Source organism: Hemitrygon akajei, chromosome 16 (genome assembly GCF_048418815.1).
Source record: "Hemitrygon akajei chromosome 16, sHemAka1.3, whole genome shotgun sequence".
Lineage (NCBI taxonomy): Eukaryota > Metazoa > Chordata > Chondrichthyes > Myliobatiformes > Dasyatidae > Hemitrygon > Hemitrygon akajei.
This window is the reverse complement of record NC_133139.1, coordinates 65,222,110-65,239,924: the sequence shown is the minus strand read 5'-3', so window position 1 is coordinate 65,239,924 and position 17,815 is coordinate 65,222,110. Positions and strand designations below refer to the sequence as shown.

General features: G+C 43.0%; 1 protein-coding gene across 2 annotated transcripts in view; it reads right to left on the bottom strand.

The window, feature by feature from the left end:
* LOC140740131 (adhesion G protein-coupled receptor E3-like) overlaps positions 1 to 14,559 on the bottom strand; it is a 40,440-nt gene extending 25,881 nt beyond the window's left edge. Inside the window, exons 1-6 of one of the 2 annotated variants that reach the window (XM_073069063.1) lie at positions 14,476 to 14,559; positions 10,063 to 10,152; positions 9,549 to 9,689; positions 7,064 to 7,195; positions 4,542 to 4,627; positions 3,006 to 3,092 (exon numbers count right to left, since the gene is read on the bottom strand). In XM_073069063.1, the coding sequence (XP_072925164.1) occupies positions 3,006 to 3,092; positions 4,542 to 4,627; positions 7,064 to 7,195; positions 9,549 to 9,689; positions 10,063 to 10,152; positions 14,476 to 14,515 (576 nt within the window). In that variant the 5' untranslated portion in view covers positions 14,516 to 14,559. Of the gene's footprint in view, positions 1 to 3,005; positions 3,093 to 4,541; positions 4,628 to 7,063; positions 7,196 to 9,548; positions 9,690 to 10,062; positions 10,153 to 10,327; positions 10,565 to 14,475 lie in introns of those variants that run through there. The other variant, XM_073069064.1, reaches the window with a different exon arrangement.
* Positions 14,560 to 17,815: the final 3,256 nt, after the last annotated feature.

Here is a 17,815-nt window from a genome sequence, read left to right as displayed (position 1 = left end):
TTTGCTCTTCCTCCAGTTCTTTGGAAGAGTGACTGACTCAAAACCTTAACTAGTTTCTCTTTCCATAGATGACGCCTGACTGGCTAAATTTTTCCATCATTTTCTGCTTTAGGTTCAGATTCCAGCATCTGCAGTTCTATTATTTTTCCATAAAAATTGAATTCTCCACAGTTACTGTTCCACATGGACCTGTCTTGAAGCTTTTCTCTTCATGAGGGTTTTTGTATTCCTTCTTCCTCAGTTGTTGAATCTTTCATCACAAACATTCATTATTTCTCTCATTTCTCTTTCCCTTCCTTCTTTAACACTCCCTCAGCCAAATTCCCACCACTGAGGATGTTTGAGAACTGGTTTCTCAAGAAGGCAATATTCATTACTAAGGACCATCACTCACCATCCAGAGCATGCCCTCTCACAAAGAAGAGAAAATCTGCAGATGCTAGAAATCTGAGCAACACACACAAAATGCTGGAGGAACTCAGCAGGCCAGGCAGCATCTATGGAGAAGAGTGCAGTTGACATTTCAGGCTGAAACCCTTTGGCAGCACTGAAGACATGCCCAGCTCTCGTTACTATCAATGTGGAGGAGGTACAGGAGCCTGAAGACCCAAACTCAATGATGCAAGAACAGATTTCTGAATGGTCCATGAGCCCAGCACCTTTTTGCACTATTTTGTTATTTAGTCCTGTGACTGTGTGGAATTGCTCCAGGTGCTCTAGTTTCCTCCAAAGTAGGGTTAGGGTTAATTGTTCATATAGATATAACTGGGTGGCATGAGCAAGTTGGTACCCACGGGCCTGTTCCATGCTGTATCTCTAATTAAAATTTAATAAAACAACAAGTATCACAGCATATAAATTTCAGTGATTATAACTCTGATTCTGATTCTGACTTTCTCATCCTTCCACTCTTTCTCCAACTCTTCCCCTCTCTCTTTCCCTTTTTCCTTATCCTTCGGTCACTGTCTCAGTGCAGACTCAGTGTTGGCAACAGTGAGGAACTTTGTCTCATAAAGCTGTATTTCTAAATCTGCGCCGCTCTGGATTCTGGTTCAGGTTTATTTGTCACATATATACTGAAACATACAGTAAGATGTGCCATTTGTGTTTACAGCCAATACATCTAAGGATGTGTTAGTGGTAACCCGCAAGTGTCTCCACACATTCTGGCACCAACATAGCACAGCCACAATGCTCAGCAAAGCAACACAAACAGTGACAACAACCACAGAACTAAACAAGAGCAGCATTCACTTGCACGTATAGACAATCCTCCAACCCCAGGACAGACCAGCTCAGGGTGCCAGATTTTTGTCATCTGATTCTCAGACTCACAGACATCCGGCCTCCAACTTTAGAATTGGATACTGAACACAGGTCTTGACTTTGAACTCCTACAGATCTTTGACCCTGATGATCTGAGCCCTAGTCACTTCTTCAGACCCTTGTGACTCTTTGGGGCCTGTACTTGGAAAGTTGGTGCTTCCGATAATGCAAGCATCAGCAGCAAATACAACACCGGATGATTTACAGTTCCCAGGAGCACCATGCTGTGGTCACAATCCACTGGCCTTGAGAGGATGTGGGAGCATCTTATGATGTCACCCAACTCCATCTAGATTCAATGTCTACTTTAGGACACCTGTATCTCCAGTACATCTGCTCAACTGCCCATATTACAGAGTGGCAGAAATACAAGGCACATCAGGCTGGCGGATGAAGAAATCCTCACCACATTTAGAAAGTACGATGCCAACACTGAGATGGGATTGGGTTGAATCAGCACAGATTCAATGGGCAGAATGGCTTCCTGCTGAGTTGTGAATATCCTATGATTCCATGAGAAAAGTTCTGTAAGAACATACCACCATTCAGTAACACCCATGTAACCTAACTCCATCTGGTGACAATTCCCCCATCCCGTTACTACCTCCAGTTAACAAAATCCATCCACCTTGTGTTTAGAATACACCTTTGACCCAACATTGATGGATCATTGAGGAGTGTTCTGAGTTTTCACCACCATCTGGTTGGACAAGTTTTTCCAAATTGCTTGGCTCATATTTCAGATGTCCTCCAGTCTCCTTCCTACCTTCTCCACTTTCCATCCTCCCTCACTTTTCAGTTGGTTGTCCCCACTTGCTCAGCACTCTGTAATGTCTTGCAAATCACATCACATTAACAGGGCATCCAAGTACTTGTTAAACACAATGAATATTCTGCCTTTGCCACTCTTCCTAACAATGAATTCAAGATCACCTCCATGAGTGAAAGAAAGAAAAACTCCCCTCCCATCCTTCTATTAAATATTTTATCCATCAAAATCAGAATCAGGTTTATTATCATTGACACAGGGTACATTATGAAATTTGTTGTACTGTGCATGACATAAAAATTACTGTAAGTTCCAACAAAAATTAAATAGTGCAGAAGAGGAAAAGTGATGTAGTGTTGATAGGTTCATTGTCAGTTTAGAAATCTAATAGTGGAGGGTAAGAAAATATTGTGCATGCGCCTTCAGGCTCTTGTACTTCCTCTCTGATTGTAGCAATGAGAAGAAGGTATGTCCCAGAAGGCGAGGGTCCTCAACGATGGATGCTGCCTTCTAGAGTCACCACCTATTGAAGATGTCCTTGATGGTGAGTAAGCTTTTGTTTGCAATAGACCTGGAAGTCTGTATAACCCTCCTTTGCCCTTTTCGATCCTTTGAGTTGGAGCCTCCATACCAGGTGGTGATTCAACCATTGTGAATGGTGTTTCATTGTGGTGTTTCATTGTGGTGTTACTGATATTTCTGTTAAGGTAAACATACATTTCTGTGCTATCTCGTTCCACCTCTCCTTAATTCCCTCTGTTTCAAGGAAGCCAACTTTGAAATTATTCCTCAGTCAACATCCTCCTGGCCCCATCCTTGCTTTTTGTTTCTATATCCATTTTACTCTCTCCACCTCAGGAACACACCACTTTTACCCCAGGATAAAATTGTGAGGCTTCTAATTCCTTACCTTGCCATCTTTATTCTCACTGAAATTCTGACATACTTTATCACGGTAGCAATCAGCTAAATGCAGCACATCTTCTGCAGAGTTTAACTGGGCAGAGGAACAAGACAACAGTTAAATATACTGGTACAACCAAACAAACAGAAATAATCAAAAGTAACAAGCAATCTGAAAAAAAGGTCTTCTAAATCAAAATTTTATTGTCAGAAAACATAAATTCTAAAATCTATTGGCTTCAGTGATAACTAAAACATCATGTCCGTTGGCAATTCCTACTGGAGGTCATGAGGTCAATGAAAGGACACCTCTTAGCATGGAAAAGTAGGGAGGAATTCCCTAAAATAAGGCATTATGCTTTGCCTTTTCCAATATCAATGCATTCCATTGGCATTTACAGATAGATAGATAGATAGGCACTTTATTGATTCCAAAGGAAATTACAGTGTCATAGTAGCATTACAAGTGCACAGATATACAAATAAATTAATATTAGAAGAAAAGTAGAAAGAATAAAAAATAATTTACCTCGAACAGTCTAACAGCAGGGGATCACCACTTCCCTGGTTATAGGTTGACTCATAGACCTTAATGGCCGAGGGTAAGAATGACCTCATATGGTGCTCTTTGGAGCAGCACAGTTGTTTTAGTCTATTACAAAGTGCTCCTCTGTTCAGCCAAGGCCAGCATGCAGAGAGTGAAAAACATTGTCCAGAATTGCCAGGATTTTCTGTAGGGTCCTTTGTTCTACCACTACCTTCAGTGTGTCCAGTCTGACTCCTCTAACAGAGCCAGCCTTTCTAATCAGTTTATTGAGCCTGTTGGTGTCACCCGCATTGATGCCATTGCCCCAGCACAACACCGCAAAGAGGATTGTACTGGTGACAACGGACTTGGTAGAACATGTGAAGGCAAGGCCTGCATACTCCAAAAGATGTCAGTCTCCTCAAGAAGTAGATAGGGTCTGGTAGAACTGTGGTACAGATCTTGGCTTAACAATCAGAGGTCTGGACCAAGCTGATCAAGTTCAAAGTGAATCATAGATTCAGACGGCACAGAAACAGGCCCTTCAGCTCATCAAGTCTGTGCCAAAACTCACATACCCATTTATGCTAATCCTAGACTATTCCCACTACATTCCCATCAATTTACCCCAGATTTGACCCTCACAGGGCAATGGACCTATTGACCTGCATGTCACATCATGCTTGTGGGAGATAACTGGCGCACCCTGCAGAAGTTCATGTGGTTGCAGAGAAACTCCACACAGACTGTGCCCAAGGACAAGAAAGAACCTGTGTGATTCTATGAATATTCAAGTACAAATCAGGATGCCAACAGGTGTTTACATGCAATGAACACCAGCATCTAGAAGTGAGGTAAGTGTTTATTCTGGTGGGTGAGGAGAAGACTCATATGTAGAAGAACGTGAAGGACAGAAGCAGGGAGAGTGATACATATAGTGAGGAAAACATTCCAACGGAAGTTAAGTTTGTGCCTTGGAGAAATGGAGTGAGTGAACATCAGATTCAGTGGACATACCTGCTGTGAGCTTGTTGCATTATCCAGGTTGCAGTTTAACTTTGTGGAATTCTGCTTCTCAGAGACAGGACAGGAACGTGGATCCACTGGAATGAAAATGACATTGTAGAGAACTTAGCATCCATCTGTCAACTCTGCCACTGCTACCTAGTATTCACCAATCAGGCAAAGGAAGGTCTGACCTCCGCATCTCAGCCGTAACTCCAAGATGATGCACTCCCACAAGGTGGAGTGTCAGACTTGGATGCACTGTGTGCGTGACTTGACGCATCTTACAGACTCACAATGAAGACTGGGAATGTCTCACCCAAGCCCATATCCACTGGCACCCGAAGGAATCAATACCTGGTGGGCATTGCAATTGTAATACTGGCACAAGCCACACTAATGGGGCAGTAGTGGCATAGACCTCATTGTGGGTTTAGGAAGGACAATATATTCAAAGTTCAAAGTAAATTTATTATCAGAGTACGTATATGTCACCAAATAATACCCAGAGATTTACTTTCTTGCGGGCATTCACATTAGACCAAAAATACAATAGAACTGATGAAAAATTGGACACAAAGATTGACAAACAATCAAGGTGTAAAAGAAGAAAAATAGTTTAAATACAACAAAAACAAATAATAATAAATAGACAATAAATAAATAATACTGATAACATGAGTTGTAGAATTCTTGGAAGTGTCTCCATAGCTTGTGGAATCATTTCAGTGTCGAGATGAGTAAAGTTGTCCATGCTGGTTCAGGAAGGTAATATCTGTTCTTGAACTTGGTGGTGTGGGACCAAAGACTCCTCTACCCCTTCCTGATGACAGCAGTGAGAATAGGGCATGGCCAGGATGGTGGGGACCCTTGATGATGGATACTGCTTTCTTGTGGAAGTGCTCTTTGTAGATGTACTCAATGGAGGGCTGAACTTTTTCTATAATGGGCTAGGCTGCAGACATCGCCACGGTCGTTAAACCCTGTAAATATTTTAATGAACACAAAATGCGAGAGGAACTCAAGGCTGGCATGGTGGTCTTTCGGCGCCACCAATTGACAAGGGGCTTAATTTAATTATCTCTTTTATATATTAAATAAATAGTTGTCTCTCTTCCTCCATCTATGCAATCCTACTATCTGCTCTCTCCTCACCTTTCCACCACTCACAGTCTCCAGTCTAACCTGTTCCACCCAGAAGTGACCTGAAGAACTTCTCAGTTGACTGCATAAATTCAAGAACGACTTTGACAGTTCTTTGGACACTATTGCTGCTGGATCAAGCGGTGATGCGGGGTGGATTTGAAAGTGGGTGGGGGTTTGGGTAGAGATCAGCAATGACCCCATAGAGTGGTGGAGAACATGCTTTAACCCTTGCTCCTATATTCTTCTTATAAAGGCTTGAAAGGCCTAGGTAGAGTGGATATGAAGAAGATGTTTCCTTTGGTGGGGGATTCTAGGTCCAGAGGGCACAGCCTCAGAATAGAAGGATGTTCCTTTAGAAAAGAGATAAAGAGGAATTTCTTCGGCCAGGAAGTGGTGAATCTGTGGAGTTCATTGCCATAGACAGCTGGAGACATCAAGTCATTGGGTATACCGGGTCAGTGTGGGGTGAAGATTGATAAGTTCTTGATTAGTAAGGGCATCAAAGCTCACAGGGAGAAGAATGGTATTGAAAGATAAAATAAATCAAATATGATGAAATGATGGAGCAGACGAGGTGGGCTGAATTGCCTACTTATGGTTTTATGGATTGTTCACAAGCCAAAGACACTGAGTTTACCCTGTGTCAGGAGTTCAGAATGAACACCAGACTGAAACTCGCTGCTATCCTACTGTGCAGTTCAGTCCCCCAAAGTGACCTAGCCCTAACCTCACTGCCCACCACCTCCTACACTGATCCAGCCCCAGACTCAACCTCACCATCTCCTATACACCCAACACTGAGCCAGACTCACTCCCCACTGTCCTCTACACACCCAGCGCTGACCCAAACTCACTCCCCACCGTCCCCTACACACTCCACACAGACCTTGATCCAGACTCACTCCCCACCGTCCCTTACACACCCCACACTGACCCAGACTCACCCCCACCGTCCGCTACACACCCAACACTGACCCAGAATCACCCCCACCATCACCTACACACCCCACACTGACCCAGACTCACACCCCACTGTCCCCTACACACCCCACCCTGACCCAGACTCACACCCCACATTCACCCAGTCCCAGACTCACCCCCCCCCCACCATCCCCAGCACACCCCAAAGTGTCCCCTTTACTATCATTGGCACTCAGAGACCTTTGGAGACATGACGATTCTGTAGGCGCTTTTAATCCAGAGCAACAAAACTTGCCCTGTCAGCCAGAATCTGTGTAAGGAGAAATGGAGTTGATGTTTCAAGTTGAAGTTGCTTGAAACACAAACTCTTTTCTTCCCCTGGGTTCTTCCTGACCCGTTTAGTGTTTCTGACATCTCAGTTTGAATTGTCAGCTCCTAGCAGCTCACAATAATCATTTGGTTTTTACCTTTACAGGGCGGATGAGTGTCTCCCTGTTTTTGGTGATATCCTGCATTGCAGACACAGTAATAAGACCCAGCAGTGTTGTGACAGGTCGTGTTGACTCCACACACATTTTTATCCTGGCATTCATCCACTTCTGTTGTAGAGAAGAACAGAGGTACAAATATTACCAACACAGATGACGGGAGCATCAGAGCATCAGTGAAAAGTGAGTAGTGCATTGAGTCCCACAGGGGCCTATACTTGGATTTCATAATCTATACTCAATGGCCAACTGTCTCTGGAACTTAAACAACAACAAAAAATACAAATCCATTGAGCAGCTGTTCTGTGAGCGAAAGTACTTTGTTAAAGAGAGGAGTTAGAGAGAATAGCCAGAACGGGGTTCAAGCTGACAGGCAGGCAACAGTAACTCCAAGAACAGTGCTTTACAACAGTGGTGTGCAGAAGAGCATCTCTGAATGCTCACCATGTTAAACCTTGAAGTGGATGGACTATAGCAGCAGAAGAGCATGAACATGCACTGAATGGCCACTTTATTAGGTAAAGGTACCTTAAATAGTGGGCACTGAGGTATAGACAGAAATATATATATATATATATATATATATATATAATGCTAAGATGATGTGTTGGGACACATTAACAATGATGTAAACTAATCTGGGGTTATTGGGTATATATATAAATTAACTGTATATCTTCCACATCTTCAAGGAGCAGTGCCTGAGGAAGGCAGCGTCCATCATTAAGGATCTCCAGCACCCAGGGCGTGCCCACTTCTCATCGGAAGCCTGAAGGCACGCACTCAATGATTCAGGAACAGCTTCTTTCTCTCTGCCACCTTATTTCTGAATGGACATTGAATCCATAAACACTACCTCACTGCTTTTTTAAATTATTTCTGGTTTTGCACTGCTTAGTTTATCTTAACTATTTAATACACATGTATACACTTTCTGTAATTCAGTTTTATTTCCTTAAATTTATCATGCATTGCCTGGTACTGCTGCTGCAAAGTTAACTAATTTTATGGCGTATGCCAGTGATATTAAACCTGTTTCTGATATATATATCGTAGATTCCAGTTAACTGGGACAGATCAGGACCAGTACATTTTGGCCTAATTAAATGGCTACCCCAATTAGCTGAAGTTTCATGGAAATTGTTTAAAATGTACGGAAAATGACAAACTATCGCTTAATAGAATAACTAATTATGTATTTAAATGAAATACAGAACAACTTAGAACATTAACAATACTAGTACAGTACTTTAACAAAACTGTAGCTTCCTAATAGTTATTGATGGAGGAATTTAATTGACTTTATTACTGATATCCTTCACATAAATGAGGAGTAAAAATCTTTACATTACATCTCGTCCATACAATTTACAGTAATTTATAATAAATAGTATGTACAACAGGACTGTCAATATAACATAGAAGTTATCCAGCCGTGTTCTTTTGATTGACCAAGTTAATAAAATCAACACAGACACCTAGTGCAGAATACTGCCTGCCTTCATACAATACTTTTCATGATTGCATCCTCCAAATCTTCTTTTTCTCTGTAACATTCAAGATGATTGCTGATACCTCAAATTTTTCATAGTTCCTAACTTGTTAAAGTAGTGAAATCACTTAATTTTCAATCCTGGCCATTTCTGGTATCTCCAAGCCTAAATGCTTGAAACCACAGTGAGCAAATGAGTTCTGATTTCTCTTAACTGTGTATTTCTCACCAATTATCATTGACAAAAATCATTGCTGTTTGAATCCAAACACAAGTAACTGACAATCTTTAAAAACTGTTTGCTCTAAGCTCAGTTTGCTCTAAGTAACTGGCACACAAGTGCTTGCAACTGAGGCTAGTTAGAAACTTTGACAACAGTCTCCTTTTATAGTCTATTTTATGTGTTGCACAGTACTGCTGTTACAAAACAACAAATTTCATGACATATGTCAGTGATAATAAACCCGATTCTGATTCTGATGCTGAGATTAAAGTTAAAATTGAGTTAATTCCTTGTGAAAGGCATTAAGGATTGAAGAAGTGGGATGCAGTGAAGAAAGAGATTCTCCTTTATTGAGAACTCAGACAAGCTGGTGTTAGACAATGAGATGGCTCTGGACCTGTAATCCATCCTATTGGACCTAGAAGCTACCTATTAACATCTGTAAAGCTTTTGATGTGGCCCTGAGCCTAGGAAAACGTTCACAGTTTTTTCCATGCCCCACTGAACATGTGCTGGATGGTGATCAGACCAGGTAGGACTTTGAGACCCATGATTGGACAGTGACCAGCATTCCAGTCCAGGTGCCAGCTCTGGTCCAATGTGTTCCAAGAGCTCCCATCGCACAGTCTCCTGTTTCCTAAGGTCACACCTGGTCAATACATTTATTTCCCAGTCCTCTAACACATTCACAACTAATAATTCCAATCATGAGATTCATTCTTCATTTCATGGTTATTCATAGTCCTCACCTTCACAGCGTCTCACGCGTCGATCACCAGAACAGATTGATGAAGCTTTAAACCCCTTCTTGCATTGACACCAGTAGCAACCAACTGCACTGGCACTCTGATTGTGAAGTCGACATGAACTGTTCATACTCTCAGTGACATCTGTGTAAATAGGAAAAATCTCACAATTGCATCTCCTTCCTTACTTGATCAAATCCCAGCATTAATAGCCCTTTGTGTTTCCCCCATTAGCCTCCAGCAGTGCATCCACTTTATCCCTCCCCACCCCTTCTTGGCTCCATCTCACTCCACAAACTCTTTAATTCAGTGTTCGAACTATGCACCCACATTAACACACACACACACACACACACACACACACACACACACACACACACACACACACACACACACACACACACACACACACACACACACACACACACACACACACACACACACACACACACACACCCCTTTCCCCCCACTTAAACCTCAGCCTAATAGCAGTGACCTGAGGCAATTTAGCACTTACCTACACAACCACTTGATTCAAAGCAAAAACCTGATATGCACTTCTTATCTTGGGACAGAATATCTCTGAAAACACTGCAGCACAAGATAACTAGAAGAAAGAGAATAAAGCAGTTAGACTTCTTTTCCCTTAATTTTACTCCTTCTGTCCTGAAAGTTAAGCACCCCAATACTGGACCAAGCCAGTGTTGATGTTAATAGGGGAGGGAGAGAGACTAAAGCCAATAGCTACCCCCACCCCCTGCCTAAGATGTGCAAAACCTGACTTTGGATCCTTGGTGCTTCATGAAGTCCAGCCACCAGTACTAACTTCTTTTGCTGGTGTCCAGAGCACAGATGACTCTGCCTCACTTGTTTAAGATTTTCAGTTTGTTAATTTTTTTTCTCTGCCATAATCAGGATGAAGTGTCAACAGTTAGCCAATTTGTTCAAAATGGTTTTTGAGGGAAGTTCAAACTGTGGCTGGTGTCTTTCACCCAGACTGTGAGTTCAGCATGTGGGTAAAGTGATACACTTGACTACTCCAAAAATGAGCTTCAACTGCAATGTGCACATTGGACTGCTTTAACTAATGGCCCTTTTAGTGTTCTTTTCTTTTTCTGTTAACTATTTATTCAAGTTGAAATATTGATAAATATATTTCCTTTGTAATTTTATGCTGGTGTACTATCTGTTATTTTTCTGGCAAACAGTAACTTTGCATAGGACAGAATTTACACAGAATTCACAACAATTCATGTCCCTTCACAGAACAATCCAACTTCCCTGCTTGGTTGAACCCAAATTCTACTGACCCGAGACGTGTATTGCTTAGAAGGTGGCCTTCTCACCACTAAGTAATGTAGCTGTTAGCAGAGTTAACTCAACAAGCCGTTTGTATACAAGCCTTGGTTGCATAGATATTTTCTGTCATATCCTCCTAGCTTTGCCAAGGCCACTTCATGTTGACCCCTGCCACCTCTGCTGAGGCCAGCAGGGATGGGATTATCATTGACGACGCAGCCACTCACAGAGTTAAGGCTAATTAAAATCATGTTAATGGACCCTTGGACATTGATGTGAAATGTAAAAGACCAATGAAGATTCTGATGTGCATTTGATCTGCTCAGACGGCAATGGATGATTTTCCAATTTCACAATTTAGACCCAGGTCAAAACTGTTCCCAGTAATTACCAACCAAAAGACAACCCCTGGCGCCTGGAGTGCAGCCCCACTCATGTCGGCTGTTGGGTGATAAGATGTTAAGGGGGAGAACAGGGGAGATATTGCTTGGACCAAGATTGACAGAGAGACAAAGACATGAAACAGAAAGAAGCCCTTGGGTCCACAGAGTCTGCACTGATTATCAAGAATCAAAATTCAAGTTTATTTATCATGACTATATCAAAACATACGGAGGAATGTTTCAAATCATAAACAACAGAAATTATGCAGATACTGGAAATCCAAAGCAACATTCATAAAATTCTGGAGGAACTCAGCAGGTCAGTCAGTATCTACAGAAATCAATAAACAGCTGACATTTTGGGCCAGATGTGTCATTTTTGTTAACAATCAACACACCCAAGGGTGAGATGGGAGGCAACATTCTTCAAGTTCCACCACACATTCCTGTGTGAAACTAGTATGAGGGGAAGAACAATGCAACAAAACTGCCACAGCAAAACAAGCCCTGTTCCTCCTCCCATCTATGTACATACACTGAACACTAACCTCTGGCCTCTAACTCCAGGACAGGCAGTCTACTTCGGTCTTCAGCCTCCAGCTAACTGGATTATTTATAACAATCTTACATTAATCCCATTTTTTATTTCTTTCTACATTCTTGTCAACTCTCCCTGGATTTTATCAGTCACCTACACACTAGGGTCTGTTTACAAGGTCCAATTACCCTACTACTTCACCCATCTTTGAAATATACCAGGAATCTGGTGCTCCTTGTGGAAGCCCACCCATCATGGGGAGAATGTGAAAATTCCACATAAGCAGCATCGAGGTCAGGATTGAACTCTGGTTTCTGGTGCTGAGAGACAACAGCTCTACTAACCTCACCACTGTATGCCCCCTACAACTCTGCTGCCCCAATAGGCATCCCTCAATTAAAGCTAGTAAGGACACATAACCTGTCCACTTTACATCAGTGCTGATTATTGTAAAGGAGGCTTGAACAAACATAATAGGACCAGAAGTAGACCACCCAACCCCTCATTCCTGTTCCACCATTCAAAACGATCATAGAGGATCTATGCCGGCCTCAAGTCCTCTTCAGTGCCAGTTCCCCAAGGCCTCAATGGCTCAATTTTGTAAATAATTATCTACTTCCACCTTAAGTAGTCCTAATGATCCAGTCTTCACCAAAATTTCTGTGCATCACAACATGGCGTCATTGGGGGTAAATTTGATTTCCCTGGAATCTGGAAGGAAAGACTTGGAATTTTTCTCATCTGGGAGAGAAATGGACAAGGGGATACAATTGCAAGATAAGGTGTCAGTCACTTCTTTTGTACTAAGTCCCTTTGCCTGTGTCTCTACTAATGAAAAGAAATCCCAGAATTTCCTTCCAAATTGTAGTGGAGCCCAATTTACTCCAGCAACACCATATTGTGGTTTTGTAGCGGTGTGCTACACGCAGCGCTAAAATAATGACACGGAGTCGGTAAACTGCAATTAAAGATGATTTTATTCGAACTTCACAGCCTTGCATTAAAGCCTCCCTCATCCCGCCCTCCCCGGGCGCGGATGCTGTAAGGGATACGTTCTCACAAACCCCCGCAGGCTTTTTCCCTTTGTTGTGGACCTGGCCTTTGTGCCTGCGCGCTGGCTATTTGTGAGCCAGTTCGAGTGCGCTAGGAAGTGGGTCGCCACAGTTTCCTGTTTACCAATGAAACCATTCCCATAGCAATATCTGCTTTTTCCATATTGCTGGAGACATTTAATGGTGCCACAGGCAGTGAGTTGGGACAGTAAGTAAGGTGACAAAGAATTAATAAAAACAAAATGTGAAAGTAAAACTTATTTGCCAAGTATTTTAGCAAAGCTGTTAACCAGCTTATTTCCAACATTCACCCAAGTGCCATGCGTAAATCCCATTATTCCCAATATCCCGTGGAGTAATTCTAAGACAATGATGTCTGCTTTAGACCATCACAGATCTAAATGTCAAACAAGAGGCAAAGTCCCGTGAGGGTACTTTGAAATGTTATTCAGGATAAGAGATAAGGTGTTGCTGCTATTTATATTATTATGCAAGTGCATGGTTCTCTTTCATAAGCAATGTCACTTGGAGAAGTGGTGCTGACGAATGATGGTCAGTGACAAAACAGTATAATTTCACAAGTGTACAGAAGGTATCTTGATTCAGAATTTACTTATATTTCTTAGTTATATTTTCATGTCATTGTGCAGGCAATTCTACCCATCAAGTTGACGCTGGCACTCAGAGCACTCCCAACTATCCCAACCATTTCCTTACCATCTGTACTCTGTCCTACCACACAGCTATAGTCAGGCAATGTTTCAGAGACCAGTTCTCCCACATCCCTGGGCGTGCAAAAATAACTGGACATGGCAGACAGTCCTCCGCAGGGGACAATTGTAAAATAGGGCCATTCAGGCATTCTAGCTGGTTCTGATAATAAACTCAATGTTGACAAACTTTCCAGGACTTTGTGCTCACATGGAAAGAACAGTAAGATTCCAAGTTATGTTGAGAGCAAAGCTCCCTCTTCACTTTCCTCATCAGTCACTCCCAGAGCAGGGACAGCTTAGCTCAAATACAGAGTAATGTTTACTCTATACTGTTATAGCAAATTCTTCCAGTACTGACATGATTCCCATACCCAGAAAGCATCAATCTGACCAAGAGACAGAAGCAGAATTAATTCATTTGTCCCATTGATTCCACTCTCCCATTTGATCATTATCCTTCTCAACCCCATTCTCCTGCCTACTCGCCTTAATGTTTGATGCCCTTACTAATCAACAACCTATCAAACTTCACTTTAAGCATACCATATGACTTGGCTTCCACCACTGTGTGTGCACTAAATTCCACAAATTCACCAGTATCTTGGTAAACTGAAATGCCAGAGACTCAGTCAGTGACACACATCTCATTTGTTGTCTTCTCAATCGTAAAGGCTCATAAGGTGTGCGTTCATGCAGCAACTGAGTGAAGATGCCACAGGGCGCTCTCCTTGATCAGTTCACACCCATCCCATGCCTCGGTCCCAGCCCTTAGTCAGGAAGGGGAGTGAAAGGAACAGACGGGACACAATCGCAGATGAAGGAAGGGGGCTGAGAGTGAAAAGTGATGGACAAACAAGGGAAAGGTGATGAGAAGAAGGGAAGGAAATGAATGGGGAAAGAGTGGCGCAGGGAAGGGAAGGGAAATACTCTAGAACGAACACTTACCCAAAAGAGGCAGGTAGCTACTCATGTTGCTGAGATCCATTCTCTGCACACTTCGTCCTTTCCTGTACCAGCTGTCACTGTAAGCTTGGGGCTTTATACTCCGTATAATCTCTCCATCACACTGACATCACCAGTAGGGGAAGGAAATGAAACTCTTGACACTCTAAGACAAACATAACAATACTTATATGAGCTGGACATCTTTAACCACAGCCTTGTCTCAGAGGGCAGGAGATTAGCCATTGCAGTTTCTTAGAGTAATAGGGATGTTTTATAAGCTGATGAGCCTGATTCACGTCAGAGGTAGGTTTGCAGGTAGGTTTGCTAGCATGGTTCGGGAGGGTTTAAACTGATTTGCAAGGGGGATGGGACCCAGAGTGATAGAGCAGTGAAAGAAGTGCATGGAGTAAAGCCAGATGTAACATATAGAGAGGCTTTGATAAAAAAGAAGCAGAATAAAGGGTGTAAAGGTAGTAAGGTAGAAGGGCTAAAGTGTGTGTACTTCAGTGCAAGAAGCATCAGGAACAAAGGTGATGAACTGAGAGCTTGGATACATACATGGAATTATGATGTAGTGGCCATTACGGAGACTTGGCTGGCACCAGAAAAGGAATGAATTCTCAATATTCTTGGATTTCTGTGCTTTAAAAGGGATAGAGAGGGGGGGAAGGGGAGGAGGGGTGGCATTACTAATCAGGGATACTATTACAGCTGCAGAAAGGATGGATAATGCAGCAGGATCCTCTTTTGAGTCAGTATGGGTAGAAGTCAGGAACAGGAAGGGAGCAGTTACCCTACTGGGGGTATTCTATAGGCCCCCTGGTAGCAGCAGAGATAACGAGGAGCAGATTGGGAGGCAGATTTTGAAAAGGTGCAAAAATAACAGGGTTGTTATCATGAGTGACTTTAACTTCCCTAATATTGATTGGCACTTGTTTAGTTCCAAGGGTTTAGATGGGGCAGAGTTTGTTAGGTGTGTCCAGGATGGATTCCTGTCACAGTATGTTGACAGGCCGACTAGGGGGAATGCCATACTAGATCTACCATTAGGTAACGAACCGGGTCAGGTCACAGATTTGTCAGTGGGTGAGCATCTGGGGGACAGTGATCACCGCTCCCTGGTCTTTAGCATTATCATGGAAAAAGATAGAATCAGAGAGGACAGGGAAATTTTTAATTGGGGAAGGGCAAATTATGAGGCTATAAGGCTGGAACTTGTGGGTGTGAATTGGGATGATGTTTTCGCAGGGAAATGTACTGTGGACATGGGGTCGATGTTTAAGGATCTTTTGCAGGATGTTAGGGACAAATTTGTCCCGGTGAAGAAGATAAAGAATGGTAAGGTGAAGGAACCATGGGTGACAAGTGAAGTGGAAAATCTAGTCAGGTGGAAGAAGGCAGCATACATGAGGTTTAGGAAGCAAGGATCAGATGGGTCTATTGAGGAATATAAGGTAGCAAGAAAGGAGCTTAAGAAGGGGCTGAGAAGAGCAAGAAGGGGGCATGAGAAGGCCTTGGCGAGTAGGGTAAAGGAAAACCCCAAGGCATTCTTCAATTATGTGAAGAACAAAAGGATGACAGGAGTAAAGGTAGGACCGATTAGAGATAAAAGTGGGAAGATGTGCCTGGAGGCTGAGGAAGTGAGCGAGGTCCTCAATGAATACTTCTCTTTGGTATTCACCACTGAGAGGGAACTTGATGACGGTGAGGACAATATGAGTGAGGTTGATGTTCTGGAGCATGTTGATATTAAGGGAGAGGAGGTGTTGGAGTTGTTAAAATACATTAGGATGGATAAGTCCCCAGGGCCTGACGGAATATTGCCCAGGCTGTTCCACGAGGCGAGGGAAGAGATTGCTGAGCCTCTGGCTAGGATCTTTATATCCTCGTTGTCCACAGGAATGGTACTGGAGGATTGGAGGGAGGCGAATGTTGTCCCCTTGTTCAAAAAAGGTAGTAGGGATAGTCAGGGTAATTATAGACAAGTGAGCCTTATGTCAGTGGTGGGAAAGCTGTTGAAAAAGATTCTTAGAGATAGAATCTATGGGCATTTAGAGAATCATGATCTGATCAGGGACAGTCAGCATGGCTTTGTGAAGGGCAGATCGTGCCTAACGAGCCTGATAGAGTTCTTTGAGGAAATAACCAGGCATATAGATGAGGGTAGTGCAGTGGATGTGATCTACATGGATTTTAGTAAGGCATTTGACAAGGTTCCACATGGTAGGCTTATTCAGAAAGTCAGAAGGCATAGGATCCAGGGATGTTTGGCCAGGTGGATTCAGAATTGGCTTGCCTGCAGAAGGCAGAGGGTCGTGGTGGAGGGAGTATATTCAGATTGGAGGGTTGTGACTAGTGGTGTCCCACAAGGATCGGTTCTGGGACCTCTACTTTTCGTGATTTTTATTAACGAGCTGGATGTGGGGGTAGAAGGGTGGGTTGGCAAGTTTGCAGATGACACAAAGGTTGGTGGTGTTGTAGATAGTGTAGAGGATTGTCAAAGATTGCAGAGAGACATTGATAGGATGCAGAAGTGGGCTGAGCAGTGGCAGATGGAGTTCAACCCGGAGAAGTGTGAGGCGGTACACTTTGGAAGGACAAACTCCAAGGCAGAGTACAAAGTAAATGGCAGGATACTTGGTAGTGTGGAGGAGCAGAGGGATCTGGGGGTACATGTCTACAGATCCCTGAAAGTTGCCTCATGGGTAGATAGGGTAGTTAAGAAAGCTTAAGGGGTGTTAGCTTTCATAAGTCGAGGGATAGAGTTTAAGAGTTGCGATGTAATGATGCAGCTCTATAAAACTCTGGTTAGGCCACACTTGGAGTATTGTGTCCAGTTCTGGTTGCCTCACTATAGGAAGGATGTGGAAGCATTGGAAAGGGTACAGAGAAGATTTACCAGGATGCTGCCTGGTTTAGAGAGTATGGATTATGATCAGAGATTAAGGGAGCTAGGGCTTTACTCTTTGGAGAGAACGAGGATGAGAGGAGACATGATAGAGGTGTACAAGATATTAAGAGGAATAGACAGAGAGGACAGCCAGCGCCTCTTCCCCAGGGCATCACTGCTTAATACAAGAGGACATGGCTTTAAGGTAAGGGGTGGGAAGTTCAAGGGGGATATTAGAGGAAGGTTTTTTTTTACTCAGAGAGTGGTTGGTGCGTGAAATGCACTGCCTGAGTCAGTGGTGGAGGCAGATACACTAGTGAAGTTTAAGAGACTACTAGACAGGTATATGGAGGAATTTAAGGTGGGGGGTTATATGTGAGGCAGGGTTTGAGGGTCAGCACAACATTGTGGGCTGAAGGGCCTGTAATGTGCTGTACTATTCTATGTTCT